At 42.6% G+C, this 18,461-nt stretch overlaps 1 protein-coding gene across 1 annotated transcript; it reads right to left on the bottom strand.

Moving 5' to 3' along the window:
• Positions 1–3,177: 3,177 nt before the first annotated feature.
• eif4a3 (eukaryotic translation initiation factor 4A3) lies at positions 3,178–17,908 on the bottom strand. The gene is made up of 12 exons (XM_085981895.1): positions 17,684–17,908; positions 13,557–13,629; positions 13,407–13,473; positions 13,120–13,182; positions 11,498–11,630; positions 9,944–10,024; positions 9,001–9,142; positions 7,698–7,836; positions 6,450–6,565; positions 6,252–6,359; positions 5,123–5,250; positions 3,178–3,508 (listed from the first exon to the last, which is right to left on the bottom strand). The coding sequence occupies exons 1-12, from the start codon at positions 17,826–17,828 to the stop codon at positions 3,492–3,494; spliced, it is 1,212 nt and encodes a 403-aa protein (XP_085838021.1). The 5' UTR covers positions 17,829–17,908; the 3' UTR covers positions 3,178–3,491.
• Between the last annotated feature and the right edge of the window lie 553 nt (positions 17,909–18,461).

Raw genomic sequence — 18,461 nt, 5'->3', positions numbered from 1 at the left:
TACAAACTTCCCAACATCCACAGCCAGAGTATCATAAACTGTTAGTCAGTACAAATCAAAAGTATCTCCATTCGAAGGAGCCAGGAGGTGGCCACCTCACAGCTATAGAAAATTCAAGGAGAATAGCAAGTGGGTTGCTATGCAGCACGGTAGGAAGAGGTGGGCACTGCAGGAATCCTCAGAGCATAGCACACTTGGACAGGTTTTCAGTGCTGAATACGGGTGAGCGTGACGACATCTTGGGGGAGTGTAGGCTAGAGCACATCTATGGCACTGTAGGGCAAATGATTGCACGGGAACACAGCAAAGTGTAGAAATGTAGTGGTCATAGGGGATTCAAGAGTCAGGGATAGACCGGCATTTCTGCAACCGCCAACGTGAGTCCCACCTGATGTGTTGATGCCAGGGGTAAAGGACATCAGAGGGTGCAGAACATTTTATGGGGTGGGGGTGGGGGTGGGGGGAAGGAAGAGTGGAACAGCCATATCATGGTCCATGTCAGAACCAATGACAAGGAGGAAAAGGGTTGAGGTCCTACAGTCCAGAGTTTCAGAAGCTCAGGAGGGAATTTTAAAAAAGGACCTCAAAAAGGTAGTAATCTCTGGATTACTCCCAGTGCTACCCACTGGTGGGTATAGGATAAGATAGGTTAACAGTTGGCTGGAGGACTTCAGATTGTTGGGGCATTGGGATGTATTCAAGTGGACAGGTTGCACCTTGACAGAGCTGGGACCAATGTCCTTGCGGGAAGGCTAACTAGTGCTTTGGGACAGGGTTTAAACTAATTTGGCAAGGAGATGGGCACCAGGATGAAACATTAGAATAGGAGAAACAAGTTGCACGGAGTAACAACAGAAAATGCTGGAAAAACTCAGGCGGCCAGGCAACATCCGGAGAGAGAGAGAGAGTCAACGTTTCGGGTTGAAACCCTTCTACAGAAGTTGCACAGAGGATTGGGAGACGAATGGCACTAAAGAATAGTTCAGAAATAAGAGGGATCAGACAAGGGGCAAATTCGAGGCAGTCTAACATGGGTTTGGACTGCATACATGCCTGTAACAAAGTAAATAAGGTTGGTGAGCTGCAGGCACAAGTCACCACATGGGATTATGATATAGTGGCAAGAGACCTGGCTCAAAGGGGAGGATTGAGAACTTAATATTCCTGGCTACTAGGAAAGATAGGGAAGAAAAGGAGGGGGTGTGGTAGTATTGATCAAATAAACTATTATAACACTGAAGAGTGATGATGTAGTTGATGGGTCAAAGACAAAATCTATTTCATAGAATTATAGAATAGTACAGCACAGGAGGCAGCCATTTGGCCCATCGAGTCTGCGCTGGCACTTTCGAAGAGCAATCCAGTTAGTCCCAATCCCAACTCTTTCCCCATATCCCTGCAATTTTTTTCTCCTAGTATTTATCCAATTCCCCTTTGAAGGCTACTATTGAATCTGTATCCACCACCCTATCAGATAGTACATTCCAAATCCTAACCACTTGTTGCGTAAAAAATAAGTTTATCCTCATGGCGCCTCTGGTTCTTTTGCCAATCACCTTAAATCTCTGCCCTCTCGTTATCTACCCTTCAACCACTGGAAACAGTTTCTCTTTATTTACTCTATCCAAGTCCTTCATGATTTTAAACACCTCTATCAAATCTCCTCTTAGCCTTCTCTGCTCCAAGGAGAACAACCCCAGCTTCTCCAGTCTATCCACGTAGCTGTAATCCCTCATCCCTGGAACCATTCTAGTAAATCTCTTCTGTACCCTCTCCAAAGCCTTCATGTCCTTCCTAAAGCGTGATACCCAGAATTGGACACAATACTCCAACTGGGGCTGAACTAGTGTTTTATAAAGGTTTAACATAACTTCCTGGCTTCTGTATTCTATGCCTCCATTTATAAAGCCCAGGATCCCATAGCTGCTTTGTTAACCTGTCCTGCCACCTTCAAAGATTTCTGCACAAGGACCCCCCAGGTCTCTCTGTTCTTGCACCCCTTTTAAAATTGTACCATTTAGTGTATATTGTCTCTCCTCATTCTTCCTACCAAAATGTATCACCTCACACTTATGTGCATTGAATTTCATCTGCCATGTGTCTGCCCATTCCATCCGCCAGTCTTTGTCCTTTTGGAGTCTATTACTATCTTCCTCACTGTTTACTACACTTCTAAGTCTCATGTAATCTGCAAATTTTGAAGTTGTGCCCTGTACCCCCCCCCACCCAAGTCCAAATCATTAATGTACCTCAAAAACAGCAGTGGTCCGAGTACTGAACCTTGCAACTCCACTGTATACCTCCCTCCAGTCCAAAAAAACAGCCTTTTGCCATAACTGTTTTCTATCCCTTAGCCAATTTTGTATCCATGCTGCTACAGCCCCTTTTATCCCAAGGGCTTCAATTTTGCTAACAAGCCTAATATATGGTACTTTATTAAACACCTTTTGAAAGTCAATATACACATCAACTGCACTGCCCTCATCCACCCTCTCTATTACCTCATCAAAAAACTCAATCAAGTTAGTCACCACAATTTGCCCTTAACAAATCTGTGCAGGCTCTCCTTTATTAGTCTATGCTTGTCCAAGTGGCTGTTAATTTTCTCCTGCATTATTATTTCTAAAAGCTTCCCCACACTGAATACCTAGTACCCAGGAGTAAGATCTTACTATTTATTGTCTAATAATCAGCATGTGACCATAAAGCCATTGGGTTATCATAAAACCCCAACTAGTTCACTAATGTCCTTCTGTGAAAGAATCCTGCTGCCCATACCTGGTCTGTGCCTATATGTGACTCCAATCACACACCAATAGTCGACTCTTAGCTGTTCTCTGAAGTGGCCTAGCAAGCCACTCAGTTGTATGAAACAATCAGGGCAGTAGGGATGGGCAATAAATTGTCAGTGACATCCAATGCAAGCATGAATAATAATTTTTTTCTGCAAAATTCCCTTTTCCAGGAGTTAAAGGCTCGAAATGAAGATCATTGTACAAACTGCATGGCGAGATCATATAGAACAGGCCCTCTTATGTGTCCGCACCTTTCAACTGACAAGGCAGCAGCCAGTTATAGACCTTCCTAAATGGGAACACGAGAAAAATAACCAAATAGTGAGGGAAACCTCAAGCCTCAATTTCTACAAACTTAAAAAAAAGAGATAATAGACCAACATTAAAGGACATTAATACTAAACTTTAATGAATGGTATCCACAGATAGTGTTACAATTGCAGATTCTCGAGTTCAACATTAAAATTTCGTATTATTTAATACTTGCAAAAAAAAGTCTAGTAATCCCTTGTATACAAAAGAAAGCAACGACACAAGTTTACAAAACCATGTGGTACTGAAAAAAGGATCCGAATTCTAAAAACAGAAGATAGGAGATGCATATACAGAGTCCCTGTGCAACGCCAGGTATTTCCTTTACAAAACTGAAGAAATGTAATCCATTGCCAATCCAGGTCCTCTGGTCTTTCATTTCCTTTAAATAAGGTCAGCAACTAGACAAGAAAATTGAGAATTTTAATGTTTTAAGTATGTTAAAAATCTGCACAATCTAAATTGTATGCACGCACAACATACAAGAAGACCTGCTGCATGTGCACTTAATTTAATGCTTTCAACAATTCCTATGAAGAAAAATGAATGGAGGTAGCTGGGCTTTTATGGCCTTCACACAATTAACAGACGGCCCTTCCGAGTTTTGCGGGTTCACTGTGGTAATAGCACTCCCCCGTTATGCGGGCAAATTGCTTTTGCACGAACATGCCCACTATAAGCGGTGGGGACTGTAATTGTATCCAAACAGATTCAGCTGCCATTTATTGTCTGGGTGGTATACTTTTACGATTGTTGTGATTATCTCGTCACCTTTACGATCTGTATGTTTACAAGTTAGCATCACTGGTTATATGATGTTAATTGTGGGGGGGGGGGGGGGGGGGGGGGGGGCGGGGTAAAGAGTAGGAAAAGGAAGGGAAGGGGATGGGATCCATCACCCAGGGTTCCATTCCCAATTACTATTCAGCAATGTCTTGCAAAATTGAGCATAAACATTTGGCGGCTGGGGCTCAGCTATGATGGACTCACACTGGCGCTCAATGCAGTGTCCTCACAGTGAATGGCAGTTGGCGCCAGGTAGCACAGTGCTGGCGTCATCTTTGGAACGGTAACCCAGCGCAATTCGCCGCCTTCGGGAGAGGACAAGCAAGAGGACAATTCAAGGATAGAATCCCAGCACATTGCATCATGCTCCCTCCTTATCACATGGAGGGAGGCTGGGAAAGAGGGAGGGGCATAGAAGAGGCAGATTCGAGTCTACTGTACCAACCTAAAAATTGTGTGGATGTAAACTTGGAGCGTTAATAGTATTATAAGGACAGCCATATCTGTCAAAAATAACTTATCTTCTATTGTAAGATGATATTACCACATCAACAGCAGCTGAGTTTGTTTGGATACAATTACAGTCCCCACTGCTTATAATGGGCATGTTCGCGCAAAAGCAATTTGCCCACTAACGGGCGAGTGCTATTACCGTATTCTACTATATAACAGTGTATCGACCTTTTGCCTGGTTGTTTCCAGCTCCACCATGACCTGCCGCTTTATTTAAACTGCAGTCAGTGCTTAGTACAAACTGTAACCCCGCAAAAGGCAATTGAACATTAACCAGGTGTTATTTACTTATGTTTGTTCTTGCATTCAGTGCACCTTCACGAGGTGCGACCTAGTGAGTAAGCACAGCTGTTTCTGCCCGAAATAAACGGAACACTTAAGACGCTATAACCGGCAACTTTACTGACATTAATACAAATGGCCAATGGTTAGTGCTTTTTGGCTGATACAAGCGACTGCCCATTTTAAACATGGACGTTTTAAGTGGAGGGGACTGTTGTTCAAGCTAATGATTCCAAGTTTATTATTGGCATCAGTTAGTCTCCAGGACAAGTATCTCTAAGCGTCAAGGAACTGAGTTCACAAATTGCTAAAGCACCTAATCGGGACCTTTTTTTTGGTTAAATTGATCAATAAAGATGACACTAGGTTGCCCCAGCCTTATCCAACTGCTGAAGAACAAAGAGCCAGGTCAGAAATCACTAATTGGAGCTCACCGTTCATTGGCATTTCATCAATCTGTGTAGAGTAGTACTGTTCAATGTCTCGCAGTATACGAATGTCATCGTTCTTAACAAAGTTGATGGCCACACCTTTGCGGCCGTATCGGCCTGATCGACCAATCCTGCCAACCAATACAAAGGTACATTAACACCGAATACAGCAGCGGGATTTACTGGGGGTAAAAGCTAACAGCTTCAACAGGCATCAGCTCCGAGTACTAACCCAGCAACTGATCATCAGCACTCAAAATAAAAATTACCTGCAACCAGTTATTGAAGACACTTTCTCTTAGATCAGAATGTACAGGTTGACTGTTGAGGATGTGTCCAGAAACACAATTTCAGATCGTAAGCTCGGCCCCCATTTCATTTTCTCTTGTAATTGTTCCACTCCTTTCCGCCCCCCCCCCCCCCTTTCCTTTTGTTTCTCTCTCACACCTGGCAGCTATCTTTTGCCCTGCCAGTACACTTTACACCTAATCTCAGCCTATTACCATCTCGTCTAGCTTCTAATCTCTTTTACTTCTTTTGTTTCTTTTATTCTTTTGTCCGATCGCAGCCCTGCCTTCGATCTAGTTTCTTTTCTTTCCAGTTTTGAAGGGTTCGACCCGAAACGTCAACTCAAATTTCTCTCCACGGATGTTGCCTGACCTGCTGAGTTTTTCCAGCATTTTCTGTTGTTATTTCGGATTTCCAACATCTGCAGTATTTTGCTATCGTACCAGTGTAAAATGTTAGTTAGCCCTCCGTTATATTCCCATTTCCTCTTCACATTAGAAACTTGCATGTTATATTTTCAAGCAGGTACAGTATGCCTTGCTCACATTTTTATAGCACAGTTCATTTTTTTTCTCCCATTTACAATAAATTGGTTTAGATCCTCAAATACTCCGCACTACACAAGTGAACAGGGGGGTGTCAAGTAGTGATTAGATACTTTGAATTTCACTATCCGCAACGTAGAGAGGGGGGAGGTCCATTACTTCACTTACTAACCAGACTGAAACCAAGGTACAAAAAGGGAGCACAGACCCAAGAACATCAGGTTGACCAGTTCTGTAGAGTCAGAAGATGCATGCATGATGAAATTAAACCTGGTATAGGAAAAGCACGTCAAGATTACCTGTGGATATACAACTCTCTGTTATTTGGCAAATCATAGTTTATGATCAGCGAGACCTGAGGGACATCCAATCCTCTCGCCCAAACGTCTGTAGAAATAAGCACTCGGCTGTAAAGCAAACACAGGAAGCAGTTATCTTTAGAACACTGCCGTCAGAAACAGTCAGCAGAACACAGGCGGTTTTCAACCACCACCCACCTTGCACCAGAACGGAATTCCTTCATGATGGATTCCCTCTCCTTTTGCGGCATGTCACCGTGCATTGATGACACCGTAAAGTTGGCCTCTCTCATTTTTTCAGTGAGCCAGTCCACCTGCAGTAAAGAAACACTGGTATTGGAAGCTATTTGCTGTTAATTTCCCTTTGAGGACAGTAATAATGTTGCAGCACGATGGATTATTTATTTATTTTTAATTCTACTTTATTATCCAGCATCTGAAATGTACAAAATTATATTATATGGTAGAACAAAACTTTTCAATTAGAGGTAGTGAGAAGCAATGCCTGCAGGAACTCCAGAACTTGTTTCGTGTGAAACCTGCTGTTAATATTCAGAAGGAAAGCACAACACAATTGGAGTCAACTATTCTATCTGTATTTTTCTTATTTATTCCCCAATGCATTTTTAAATTGTTTTAAATTTGCAATATATTTCCTAGTGGTTTTAAGTAAATACTCGTCGTATCTTACTTATTCCTTTTATTTGATTGTTTCCTTGCGACTTGTACGGTTATAGGAGTGAATACGTAACACAGACACACACAAAAGCATTTCTTTTTTTGAGTGACGTGGCAGTGTTTTGAGAGATTTATGGTTTCACTTTTTAAAAAAATTATAAAGCGCTTTATGCCCATTAATTTCAATTTCACATCTTATTCTTTTGTGCAAGCTCATTCCCTCCACTCTTCTAAGGAGGGTATCCCCACATACACTGCCAGCCTGGAGTAGGGAGCCCTCCAGCTCACTGTCAATGCCAACCGGCAGAAATGCTGGAGCAATGTGGAAAACTCTGTTAATCTCCCTCCCCAAATCAGGCAAACTGTCTCCTTCCCCAAGAAAATCTCAAATACAAAAGTCAGTCACGTCTTACTCAGCGGTCTAGTACTGTAGAACACACACTGCTTTTATGTTAAGAATTCCAACCACTCACTTATTGTCTCTATGCTTCTGGGTTTTATTTTCCAGTGTTGTCGGCTGAAGCACATATTTTATATATAGAGAGTTTATAAAAGAATAACTAAACACCGCATAAATTAAGACTGGCTAATTGAGCCAGTAATGATGTGTGTCAAAGCCAGTACATTCAGAATGTACTCAGAATGTTAGCTGGTTTTCTTTATAAAGTAAGAAAAAGGAATTGATGTTCAGCTCTAGCTACAAACACTTTAATGTAAAACCAATCATGTAAATTTAGAAGACGGGTGGATAAGGAATGTTTTTTGTACCTTCCGCTTGGTGTTACAGAAAATAACAGCTTGAGTAATGGTCAGTGTGTCATACAGGTCACACAATGTGTCGAACTTCCATTCCTCCCTTTCAACTGCTACAAAGAACTGTTTGATTCCTTCCAAGGTCAACTCATCGCTGTAAACATAATACAATCACATATAAAAACAATCAAGTAAATAAGAAATCATTTTGCACATCAACACGAAGCTGCAGAATTGAGCTTTAGAAAAAATGTTAAACCACCACCGGCATCAGTTCCAACTCTGGTCCTCAGGTTGCTTTGTTCTTTCTGATCCCGACGTAAAACCTAGTGCCCATCAGAGCATTCATTTCTCTTCCACACCACTTAATATTAGGCTACTGTCAAACATATAAAATCATATTTTTACACTTGCAACTATGACTGCCATTAGAACACTTGTACTAAGATAGCACACGGAGGATAAAATGGGAACCGGATCTGTCAGAATTTAAATGGATCCTTGATTTTTAGCAAGGCTCTGATTTCTAAAATTTGATAAATAAATGTTGCAAGACTTAGTATTCCAGAAAAGGCAGAAGGCACTGGAACTAATGTTGAATGCGAATAAAACCTTGGGTGGAATTTGAAGTTAAAAAGTACACAGTTTATTACACAACATAACAATGCCCTCCTGAGGTGTCTAAAATAAAAACTGAACTACCAGAATAGTCTACAAGAAATTACTAACACTAATTTGAATAACTAAAAGCAGATAGTGGGGGGGGGGTAAGAGAAATGGAAATTGCAACTATAAATGCCTGAGCAGTAATGGGGCAGTGATACTCCAGCACACTGCTGTGCTACAACTTGGCACACTACAGATTAGTATCCATGGATCCACGAATGCTGAGGCCCAGATTGTGGCCATTTCATCAAGTGAGGAGCCACATGGGAAGGAGATGGGGGCAGTGAAGAATGAGCGGGGGTAACGAATATGCAGGCTACCATCTGGTCTTACATATTCACTTATAGGTGCAACTTAAGAGTTAAAATAATTTTCCTAAAATTTCCAACTATTAAAATAAGCAGGGCAAAGAGAAAGAGTAATTTCTATGTAGGCCTGATTTATTCAGTTCATAGAAAATTAACACTTGCCGTGGCAATATACTTTAATTCAATGGAGGAGTGAGAAAGCCAAATCAAACTACATGATAATTTGGAACAAGTGCAAACAGTTTTAGTAATTCCAGTAAAATGAGGAACTTCATATTGCAATGGCTTGTACTGAAATCACACAAAGAAATGGCACTGTTACTAATACAGAAACAACGACGCACCGTTTGACCAGGATTCGGATCGGGTCAGTCATGAACTTATTGGTCATTTCCAGGATTTCATGAGGCAGCGTGGCGCTGATCAGAATCACCTGTGTGGCTGGAGGTAAATATCTGTACACATCATAGATCTGCTCCTTAAAACCTGCAGTCAGGAAACAAAGTTAAATGGTGCTGCCAGACATGCGGAACAATCAGTGTTAAAAATATAAACTGGTTACTTATTTTCAACACCCTCTTATATAAGCATTTCAAAGTGTTTATTTAAAACAAACACTTTTAGCATGTCTAAAAAAAAGCCTTTGCAAATGAAAAAAAAATTCAAAATCAATGGGATGGGGAAGCCACACCAGTTATATCATCAATTCTCAGTAACTTTACCACCTGCTTAATACGGAGCCAAGTAGAATAATCGTCTTATTTACTGCAACTCTTCGGGCAAAATATGTTGAGGAAAATGATAAGTTATTGCAAGGACAGGAACACAAGGACAGGAGTAGCCACGCAGCTCCTCGAGCTAGTTTCACCATTCAGTTAGATCACGGCTGAGCTGTGCCTCAAACCCCATTTACCCACCTTGGCTCCATATTCCTTTATACCCCAACCCAACAAAAATCAATCGATGTCAGTCTTGAAAATTTCAATTCACCCAGCCTCAACAGCCTTTGGGGGGGGGGGGGGGTGGAGAAGACAGTTCCAGATTTCGTTTCCCTTTGTGTGAAAAATTACTTCCTGATTTTGCTGCTGAATGGCCTCATTCGAATTTTAAGGTTATGCCTCCTTGTTCTGGATTCCCCCACCAGAGGGAATAGTTTCTCTCCATCTACACTATTGAATCCCTTTATAATTTTAAAACACCATGATTAGATCATTCCTCAACCTTCTAAACTCAAGGGAATACAAGCCAAGCTATGCAACCTGTCTCCAGAGCTTAAGGGTCAGATACCTTTGTTCAGCATTTCATCCGCTTCATCAAGAACCAACATTTTGATGGCACGTGTCCTCAAACTTCGTCTTCGGATCATATCTGTTAAAATAAAGCCTACGGTCAGGGTCACCATCCATGTGTTCACTGGCCTCCCAAGTTATGGTTGGCAGCGCAACAATTAAAGTTTCGAGTAAATGCTCTGCAAAAACCATTAAAAATTAAATTACTAACAGGGCCTTACCCGTTCAATTTAGTTGATCCTACTACAAGCTATGTTGCAGCACTCTACCCCGCCGCTCACAGTTTGGCAGATGTTTGATAACTATAAATGTCGGAGCAGTATTGAATAGCCTACAATTATCAAAACCAACTATTTGGTGAGGACATGAATAATGTTTGTTCACTTTCTTTTTCTGGAGAGGGGAGGAACAGCTGAGACAATAGAAAAATATGGGCTTCTCATCACGACTGGGTTTTGTAGATACAAACTTTAATCAGCTGAGTTCAAACTGACAACAGCGGGTTTGCATTTACTTACCATAATGATAGATCTGTACATGAATGCAGTATATGGCTTACTCCAAGTTTCACTTGCGTTTGATAAATATATATATAACCCCATTAAATTCTATGGCGTTAAGATCCTTACCTGAGCAATGTGTGATGTTTGACTCTGGGTGGTGTTAGCCGTGGCTCAGTGGTAGCACTCTCACCCTGAGTTAGAAGGTTATGGGTTCAAGCCCCACTCCAGAGACTTGAGCACATAATCCAGGCTGACACTCCAGTACAGTACCGAGAGATACACTGTCAAAAATGTCATCTTTCAGATGAGACGTTAAACCGAGGCCCCATCTGCCCTCTCAGGTGAACGTAAAAGATCCCATGGCACTATTTTGAAGAGCAGGGGAGTCCGCCGGTGTCCTGGTCAATATTTATCCCTCAATCAACAAATTATCTGGTCAATATCTCATTGCTGTTTGTGGGACCTGGCTCTGTGCAAATTGGCTGCTGTTTCCTACATTACAACAGTGACTACACTTCAAAAAAAGTACTTCATTGGCTGTAAAGCACTTTGGGACGTCCTGAGGTCGTGAAATTCAATAGATAAATGCAAGTCTTTTTTTCCCCAACAGTGCACCTCTGCTGATCTAAGCGATCTCCACGCCAGTGAGCTGCACTCCCTCGTGCCCTAGTTTGCCCCCATTAATAACTGCAAGGACACAGCAATTCAACCACAAATTCGATGGGCAGAATGGCCTGATTCTGTACTGTAACGTTCTATGATTCTAACTGCCATAGAATGAACGGAGGTGACTAAATTAATGGGTCCCTTTACATCAAGTGCACTGCAGAATTTATGAAGCTTTCCTAATGCGTTATCCGTTTCCAACAGTCTATTTTATTAGACCACCTTGATTAATAGCAAGTGGCTGAGCTGCAATGGAGCACAGAATCTTTGAACCAACTGATAACAGCGGAAAGGTAAATAATGAAAATGCAGTTCGGTTAACTCGTTCAAGAGGAATTGAGCAGAATAACAAAAAAGCATGAAGGCCAAAACTGGTTCCTTACCAAATACACGCCCTGGAGTACCAGCAACTACATGCTGTCCATAGTCCAACTTCCGAATGTCTTCTCCAACGTTGGTCCCTCCAATACAAGCATGGCATTGTACGTTCATATAGTCACCGAGTGCAAGGAGTACCTGATCAACAGACACAAGACACCGCAATAAAATGGTACCAAATGATGCACAGCAATCCTTATTGCTCATTAAGGAATTGGGCACATGGAGATTCAGGAGGGACTAGCAGAGCCTACAGGTCATGTTCCCCATCTACATCTAAGAATTTTCAGATGCCTCGTCAAAGCTTCCAATGGATTTTGCTGTGATAAGGTTTACAATATGATGGATGAGAAGCAAGGGATCCTATGACTATTCAAGAGAGGAGCAAAGCAGCTTTCCCAGTGTCCTGGCCAACAGTTATCCCTCAAGCATCATCACTAAAAAAAAATTATCTGGTCATTTATCTCATTGCTGTACGTGGAACATTGATGTGCACAAATTAGCTGCCACGCTTCCCTAAAACAGTAACTACACTTAAAAAAAGGTAATTAATTGGCTGTGGAGCACTTTAAAGACATCCTGAGGTTGTGAAAGGCACTATATAAATGCAAACTCTTATTATATTTGAAGACACGATCAGAAGCTAATATTGTAGAACAAATTGTTACTAAAAGACTGGAAAAATTGGTTTGCTGCTAACGGTTTACGCAATGTTAAAAAGAAAAATCAATTCAGATCTATGCTCACCATTTGTATGTTGTCCAGTTAAATACTGAGACACTAATTACTGGTCAGATTCAGACCCAGATAAGTTATGCATAAATAAAGATCCTATATTTTCACTTGCATTTTACTTTTAAACTCCTCCCCTCAACTCTGTTGAAAGGTAGGGTGCAGTTCAACCATGCATGGCACCATAGCAAAGCACAATCTGTTCTCACCGAACATCCACTGGAGCACTTTCCAGAAAGGGTCACTGAATAGTAACCAGAAGCAGAACAGATTTATTTCCCGATCACTAAGCCAGGGATACGGATATCAATTGTAATATCCTATCTCTGCCCGGGCTGAGATCAGCTAGCTCAGCATGACCGTGGATCTACCAAGTCACGCAATGCATTGTCAGTACGCCATTAGGGTAATTGTAATTTCATAGAGTGATTAAATAGAAGTCAAACCAGTACAATTTGGAACATAACCTTTAATCAGTATCATGCAACAACTGCATGCAGTCTTTTATATCAGGAGGGATGGTTTCCTGGTTTGAAAGCTGGTATGTTGTTATATCTCCGGGAAAATGACGAGAGCCACTGATTTACACTAAAAGAAGTTAAATTACATTTTTATTATGTGAAATTCTGGGTTGTTAAACAGTACTTTGGGAATCAAATCCTGCGATTCAGCTTACAATTAGGGCCACTGGTTCACAGTAACTGAATAAATCAAATTGCACTTTTATTACAAGTGATTCCAGGATTTCTACTAGTGTTATAGGGATCAAAGGCCACTATTATATTCTGTGAAAGTCATAAACCGGCATTGAATATGACCCTTCAGTGGGGTACAAAATGGCATCTTTCATCCAGTTTCAATTAGAAAACTGTCTTATAAAATGTTCAATTCTTACCTTCTGTATTTGCCCTGCGAGCTCCCGAGTTGGTGCCAATATTAAAGCCTGGGTCTCACGGATCTAAATTTTTTTTTAAAAAATGTATTAAACCAAAGTAAATAACATTCTACTGTGAATGGTCAACCGAAATTTTCATTAATCCAGACTGTTGCTAAAACAAACTATATAAAGTCATGTCCTTTTCAAGACCAAAACATCTCACTGCTTTATTTCTTCGCCTATACAGTCCTGAATATAATCAATTTACTCGGGCAAAGTTGTATGCATCTGTTGATGAGCATTACCTGAATGTCCAGGCATTGTAATACTGACACACAGAACGTTGCCGTCTTCCCTGTACCAGACTGGGATCTAGAAAAAAATAATAATATTAAACAGCAATAGTTCAATATACAACAACATGCAAGGTCAGAACTTAAAAAAGATATACTTACTGAGCAATGACGTCTCTCCCTTTGATTATTTGCTTGATGGCTCTTTGCTGAATGGCTGATGGTTTCTCAAAGCCTACAGAAAGTAAAAAAATGTATTGGTTCCATGGTGCTCAACTCGCAGCAATATATTTTGTAAGATAGAGCAAAGAAGTGTTCTGTGGAACAAGAAATGTCTATAGCTGCTTACTTTGTGCCCCCATTGCATACAGCACTATTAACAGTACACACTAGTGTAAACCAATATTCCATAATGACCACTATGGATTAGTACGGAGTCACTTTGTAATCATTTATGAGTGCTTTACTACATTTCTCTCTTGAAAACACACACAAGAATAAAGAAGATGTCTGCAAACAGAGACCATTTGGATAAAAGCTAAAGTTCACACCCCCAAAAGTTACTGTCTCACTGCTGAAAACCATTAGATCCTGGACACTTCTAAATTTCAAATCCCAATTAGATGGAGCATTAATGGTCAACAGTAGTACTGTAGATTGTCACTAATGACAAGCAGTTTGAGGAATATTACTGCTATTCAATCACAACACCAACACATTTACCTTTGTGCGTGTGAGCTAACTTTTTTTTTTTATGGTGGCAATTTTCATCCCTCCCCCTGCCTGGATTTCCTTGCACCAGCCTGGCCAAGAGGACGGGCTGAGGGACCTCCTCCCAGGCTTCACTGCTACTGATAGGTGACCCAGAGCCTGACAGGAGGTTTGAAAGTGCAGCCCACATTGATGCTCCCCATAATTCTCTCTCCCTCCTTCTGGGGAGACACGTAGCCCAAACATGCTACTTCCCCACAACTCTCCAGCTGAGATTTGAGCATCAGGGTATTGCAAATACAAATATACGCAACACTTCACAAATGTGCCCACCATCTGCGCAGATACAGCATGCTAATTTTCTTTATCATTCTCCTTTTTTTTTTAACCTCTTCATATATGGCAAAATCCATCACAACGCACATCGTAAACAGAACTAAATCTCATTGAATGATACCAAGTAAATCAGGTTCAGATTCAACTGTGGCACAATTGCATATTTTTCCCCACAATAATGATGATAGAATCACTATAATATTGATTCTACCGCGAACATGAGCCACGGCGCTCTTTAAAAAGGCAAAGAAAGCTGCAGCAAACACTCACTTTCTAATAATTTTACTGGAAAATGGCTCATTATGAATGTCTCCAAGGAGTAATACATCAGGCTCAAAAAGCTCAGCTATTAGGTTTTAGGTCCAGCAATTGCAAAGAATAACAGGCTGCATGAATTATTTGGTTTCCTCTCGGCTCTTTATTGTAAACGTTTTGCATTAAAAGCCATTAAAATCCCTCCATTGCCAGTGTACCATGGCTACAGTGTGTACTATCGACAGGGTGCACTGCAGCACCTCCCAAACTCGTGATCTCCACCATCTAGAAAAACCAGGTGCATGGGAACATCATCACCTCCAAGTTCCCCTCCAAGTCACACACCATCCTGACTTAGAAATATATCGCCGATCCTTCATCATCACTGGGTCAAAATCCTGGAACTCCCTCCCTAACAGCACCGTGGGAGTACCTTCACCACACGGACTGCAGCGGTTCAAGAAGGCAGCTCACCACCACCTTCTCAAGGGCAATTAGGGATGGGCAATAAATGCTAACCTTGCCAACGATGCCCACATTTCAACAAATGATATTAAAAAAATTCCATTTGGAACAGTACATGTTTTCAAATTGTAGTTCTGCAAGGAGTTCCCAAGAGATCCACATGGTCAGCAGACTTCTCTCCTTTTGATATCATATCGCTGTCTTTCAGTATTTGTTCAACCACGAGCGTGTTATTTGTTGCTGCACACCAATAAAAAATTACATTTCCTCCATCACCAGCACGGTTTTTCTTCGGTTAACTCACACGGCTGGCCCTTTAGAAGGAAGATCAGGAGGTCCCTGGGACTGGGAGTGCATCAATTTTTACAAAGGGTACACCACACAGAAATATTTGAAAGCTGCTGTAAAACATCGTGCTGCTTGTAGAATCATAGAATAGTACAGCACAGAATGTGGCCATTTGGCCCATCAAGTTTGCGCCGGCTCTTTTTGAAGAGCAATCCAGTTAGTTGCACTGTCTCGCTCTTTCCCCGTATTCCTGCCATTTTTTCCTCCTTCAAGAATATATCCAATTCCCTTTTGAAGGCTACTATTTAATCTGTATCCACTACCCTATCAGGCAGTGAATTCCCTTCCTAAACCACTCTCTCCTCCTTTAAGATGCTCCTTAAAACCTACCTCTTTGACCAAGCTTTTGGTTACCTGCCCTAATGATGTATGGCAGATGCAGTATAATGTGGATAAATGTGAGGTTATCCACTTTGGTGGCAAAAACAGGATTATTATCTGAATGGCAATAGATTGGGAGAAGGGGAAGTGCAACGAGACCTGGGTGTCCTTGCGCACCAGTCGCTGAAGGTAAGCATGCAGGTGCATCAGGCGGTTAAGGCGGCAAATGGTATGTTGGCCTTCATAGCGAGAGGATTCGAGTACAGGAGCAAGGATGTCTTGCTGCAGTTGTACAGGGCCTTGGTGAGACCGCACCTTGAGTATTGTGTGCAGTTTTGGTCGCCCTATCTGAGGAAGGATGTTCTTGCCATGGAGGGAGTGCAGCGAAGATTCACCAGGCTGATACCTGGGATGGCAGGAATGACGTATGAAGAGAGATTGGGACAATTAGGCTTATATTCGTTAGAGTTCAGAAGAATGAGAGGGGATCTCATTGAAACTTATAAAATTCTAACAGGACTAGACAGACTAGACACAGGAAAGATGTTCCCGATGGCAGGGGAGTCCAGAACCAGGGGTCACAATCTAAGAATAAGGGGTAAGCCATTTAGGACAGAGATGAGGAGGAATTTCTTCACCCAGAGAGTGGTGAACCTGTGGAATTCTCTACCACAGAAGGCAGTTGAGGCCAATTCATTAAATATATTCAAGAAGAAGTTAGATATATTTCTTAAGGCTAAAGGGATCAAGGGATATGGGGAGAGGGCAGGAACAGGGTACTGAGTTTGGATGATCAGCCATGATCTCGTTGAATGGCGGAGCGGGCTCGAGGGGCCAAATGGCCTACTCTTGCTCCTATCTTCTCTGTTTCTATGTTTCTAATTTCTCATGAGGCTCGGTGTCAAATTTTATGTCTTATAATACTCCTGTGACGCACCTTGGGACATTTTACTACATTAAAAGGCGCTATATAAATATATATACACAAACTATTGTTGTTATATTGCACCTTTCACAACCTCAGGACAGTCCAAAACTCTTTACAACCGATTAAGTATTTTTAAGTAAAGCAAGGTCCCACAACAATGAGATAATGACCAGATCAGTTTTTAAGCAAGGTTGGTCAAGAGATAAAATATGGGCAATAACACCAGGGAGAACTCCCCTGTTCTTCTCTGCTGCATGCAAATTGGCTGGCGTGTTTCCTACAACAGTGTCTACACTTCAAAAAAAGTACTTAATTGGCTCCAGGGACTTGAGCACATAAATCTAGGCTGACACTCCAGTACAGTGCTGAGGGAGTGCTGCACTGTCGGAGGTGCAGTCTTTTGGATGAGGCGTTACACCGTGGTCCTGTCTGCTCTCAGGTGGACGCAAAAGATCCCATGGCACTATTTCGAAGAGGAGCAGGGGAGTTATCTCTGGTGTCCTGGCCAATATTTATCCCTCAATCAACATAACACAGATTATCTGGTCATTATCACAGTGCTGTTTGTGGGAGCTTGCTACTGCATTGGCTACTGCATGTCCTACATTACAACAGTGACTGCACTCCAAAAGTACTTCATTGGCTATAAAGCGCTTTGAGACATCCGGTGGTCGTGAAAGGCGCTACAGAAATGCAAATCTGTCTTTCTTTTTAACTCGGGTCCGGGGGGGGGGGGGTGTAAACAAGCGCCACAACATGGCGGCGCCATAAGCGTCAGGTACAGGCCTCGGGTCCTGGACCACGCTGGGCCCCTGCTTTCAACTCCCCGTCCCAATCGGCTCCCTGGGCTGCCAGCACCCAGCGGTACCCGAGGAGCAGCCGGGGAGCGGGAGGCCTCTTTCTTGCCAGGCCGCGCCGCACTCACCGTACGCGTAGATGCCCCGCAGCAGGTCCTCCCGCAAGCCCATGGTGTCGAAGGTGGGGGTGACGTCCACCTCCTCGCTGGTCTCGAACTCCACCTTGGAGATGTCCTCATCCTTCAGGATGCGCTTCCTACCCAAACTCGCCATCGCCGCCCGCTTCACCTCACTTCAGGCCAGGCCGCCAGCACGCACGCGCCAATGAGGGGTTGTGGAAGGGTCACGACGCACGCGCGTCACCTTCCAACTCTGCCCCCTCCAGCCGGCGCGGTGACGTCACGCCTGCGTGCCTGCGTTTTGATCGTCAGCGTGAAGACGTCATTGCGCGCAGGCTTCGGTTTTGATTGACAGCCGTCACGTTCTTGGTCCAACAAACCAGTTATGGCCCTGAAATTATTGCGGTGTCTGGTGGGGTGGGTTGGACGGCGCCCTGGCAGACACCGCAAAAATTGCTGCCTGAAAAAATGGTGCTATTTGCCCAACAACTGCCCACGCAACTCTTATGGCTGGTAAAAGCAGGTGTAGGGCCTGCTTGCATCAGCGTAAGGGTACATTATTATATATATAATATACTAGCTACAGTGCCCGGCGGTGCCGAGGGTTTTTTGAGGGCATGTTGTTGTTGGAAGAGAGAGAGAGAGAGAGAGAGACTGGGGGGAGAAGAGAGAGACTGGGGGGGAAGAGAGAGAAAGACAGAGAGACTGGAGGGAAGAGAGAGAAAGAGAGAGAGACTGGGGGGAAGAGAGAGAGAGAGAGAGACTGGGGGGAGAAGAGAGAGCTGGG

The sequence above is a fragment of the Somniosus microcephalus genome, chromosome 3 (assembly GCF_052327205.1).
Source record: "Somniosus microcephalus isolate GS21.2 chromosome 3, FLI_Smic_1.0, whole genome shotgun sequence".
Taxonomy (NCBI): domain Eukaryota; kingdom Metazoa; phylum Chordata; class Chondrichthyes; order Squaliformes; family Somniosidae; genus Somniosus; species Somniosus microcephalus.
Note: the sequence above shows the minus strand (reverse complement) of the source record. Positions and strands in the feature narration are given on the sequence as shown.

Bases quoted from the DNA above. Each gene is read 5' to 3' on its own strand.
- eif4a3 (XM_085981895.1), bottom strand. From the start codon at position 17,828: ATGGCGAGTTTGGGTAGGAAGCGCATCCTGAAGGATGAGGACATCTCC. The intron at 11,631-13,119 runs GTAAGAATTGAA...TCTGTTGATCAG, and splicing joins TCGCAGGGCAAATACAGAAG to GTACTCCTTGCACTCGGTGA. The intron at 6,566-7,697 runs GTACAAAAAACA...TCTTTACTGCAG, and splicing joins TCTGTAACACCAAGCGGAAG to GTGGACTGGCTCACTGAAAA.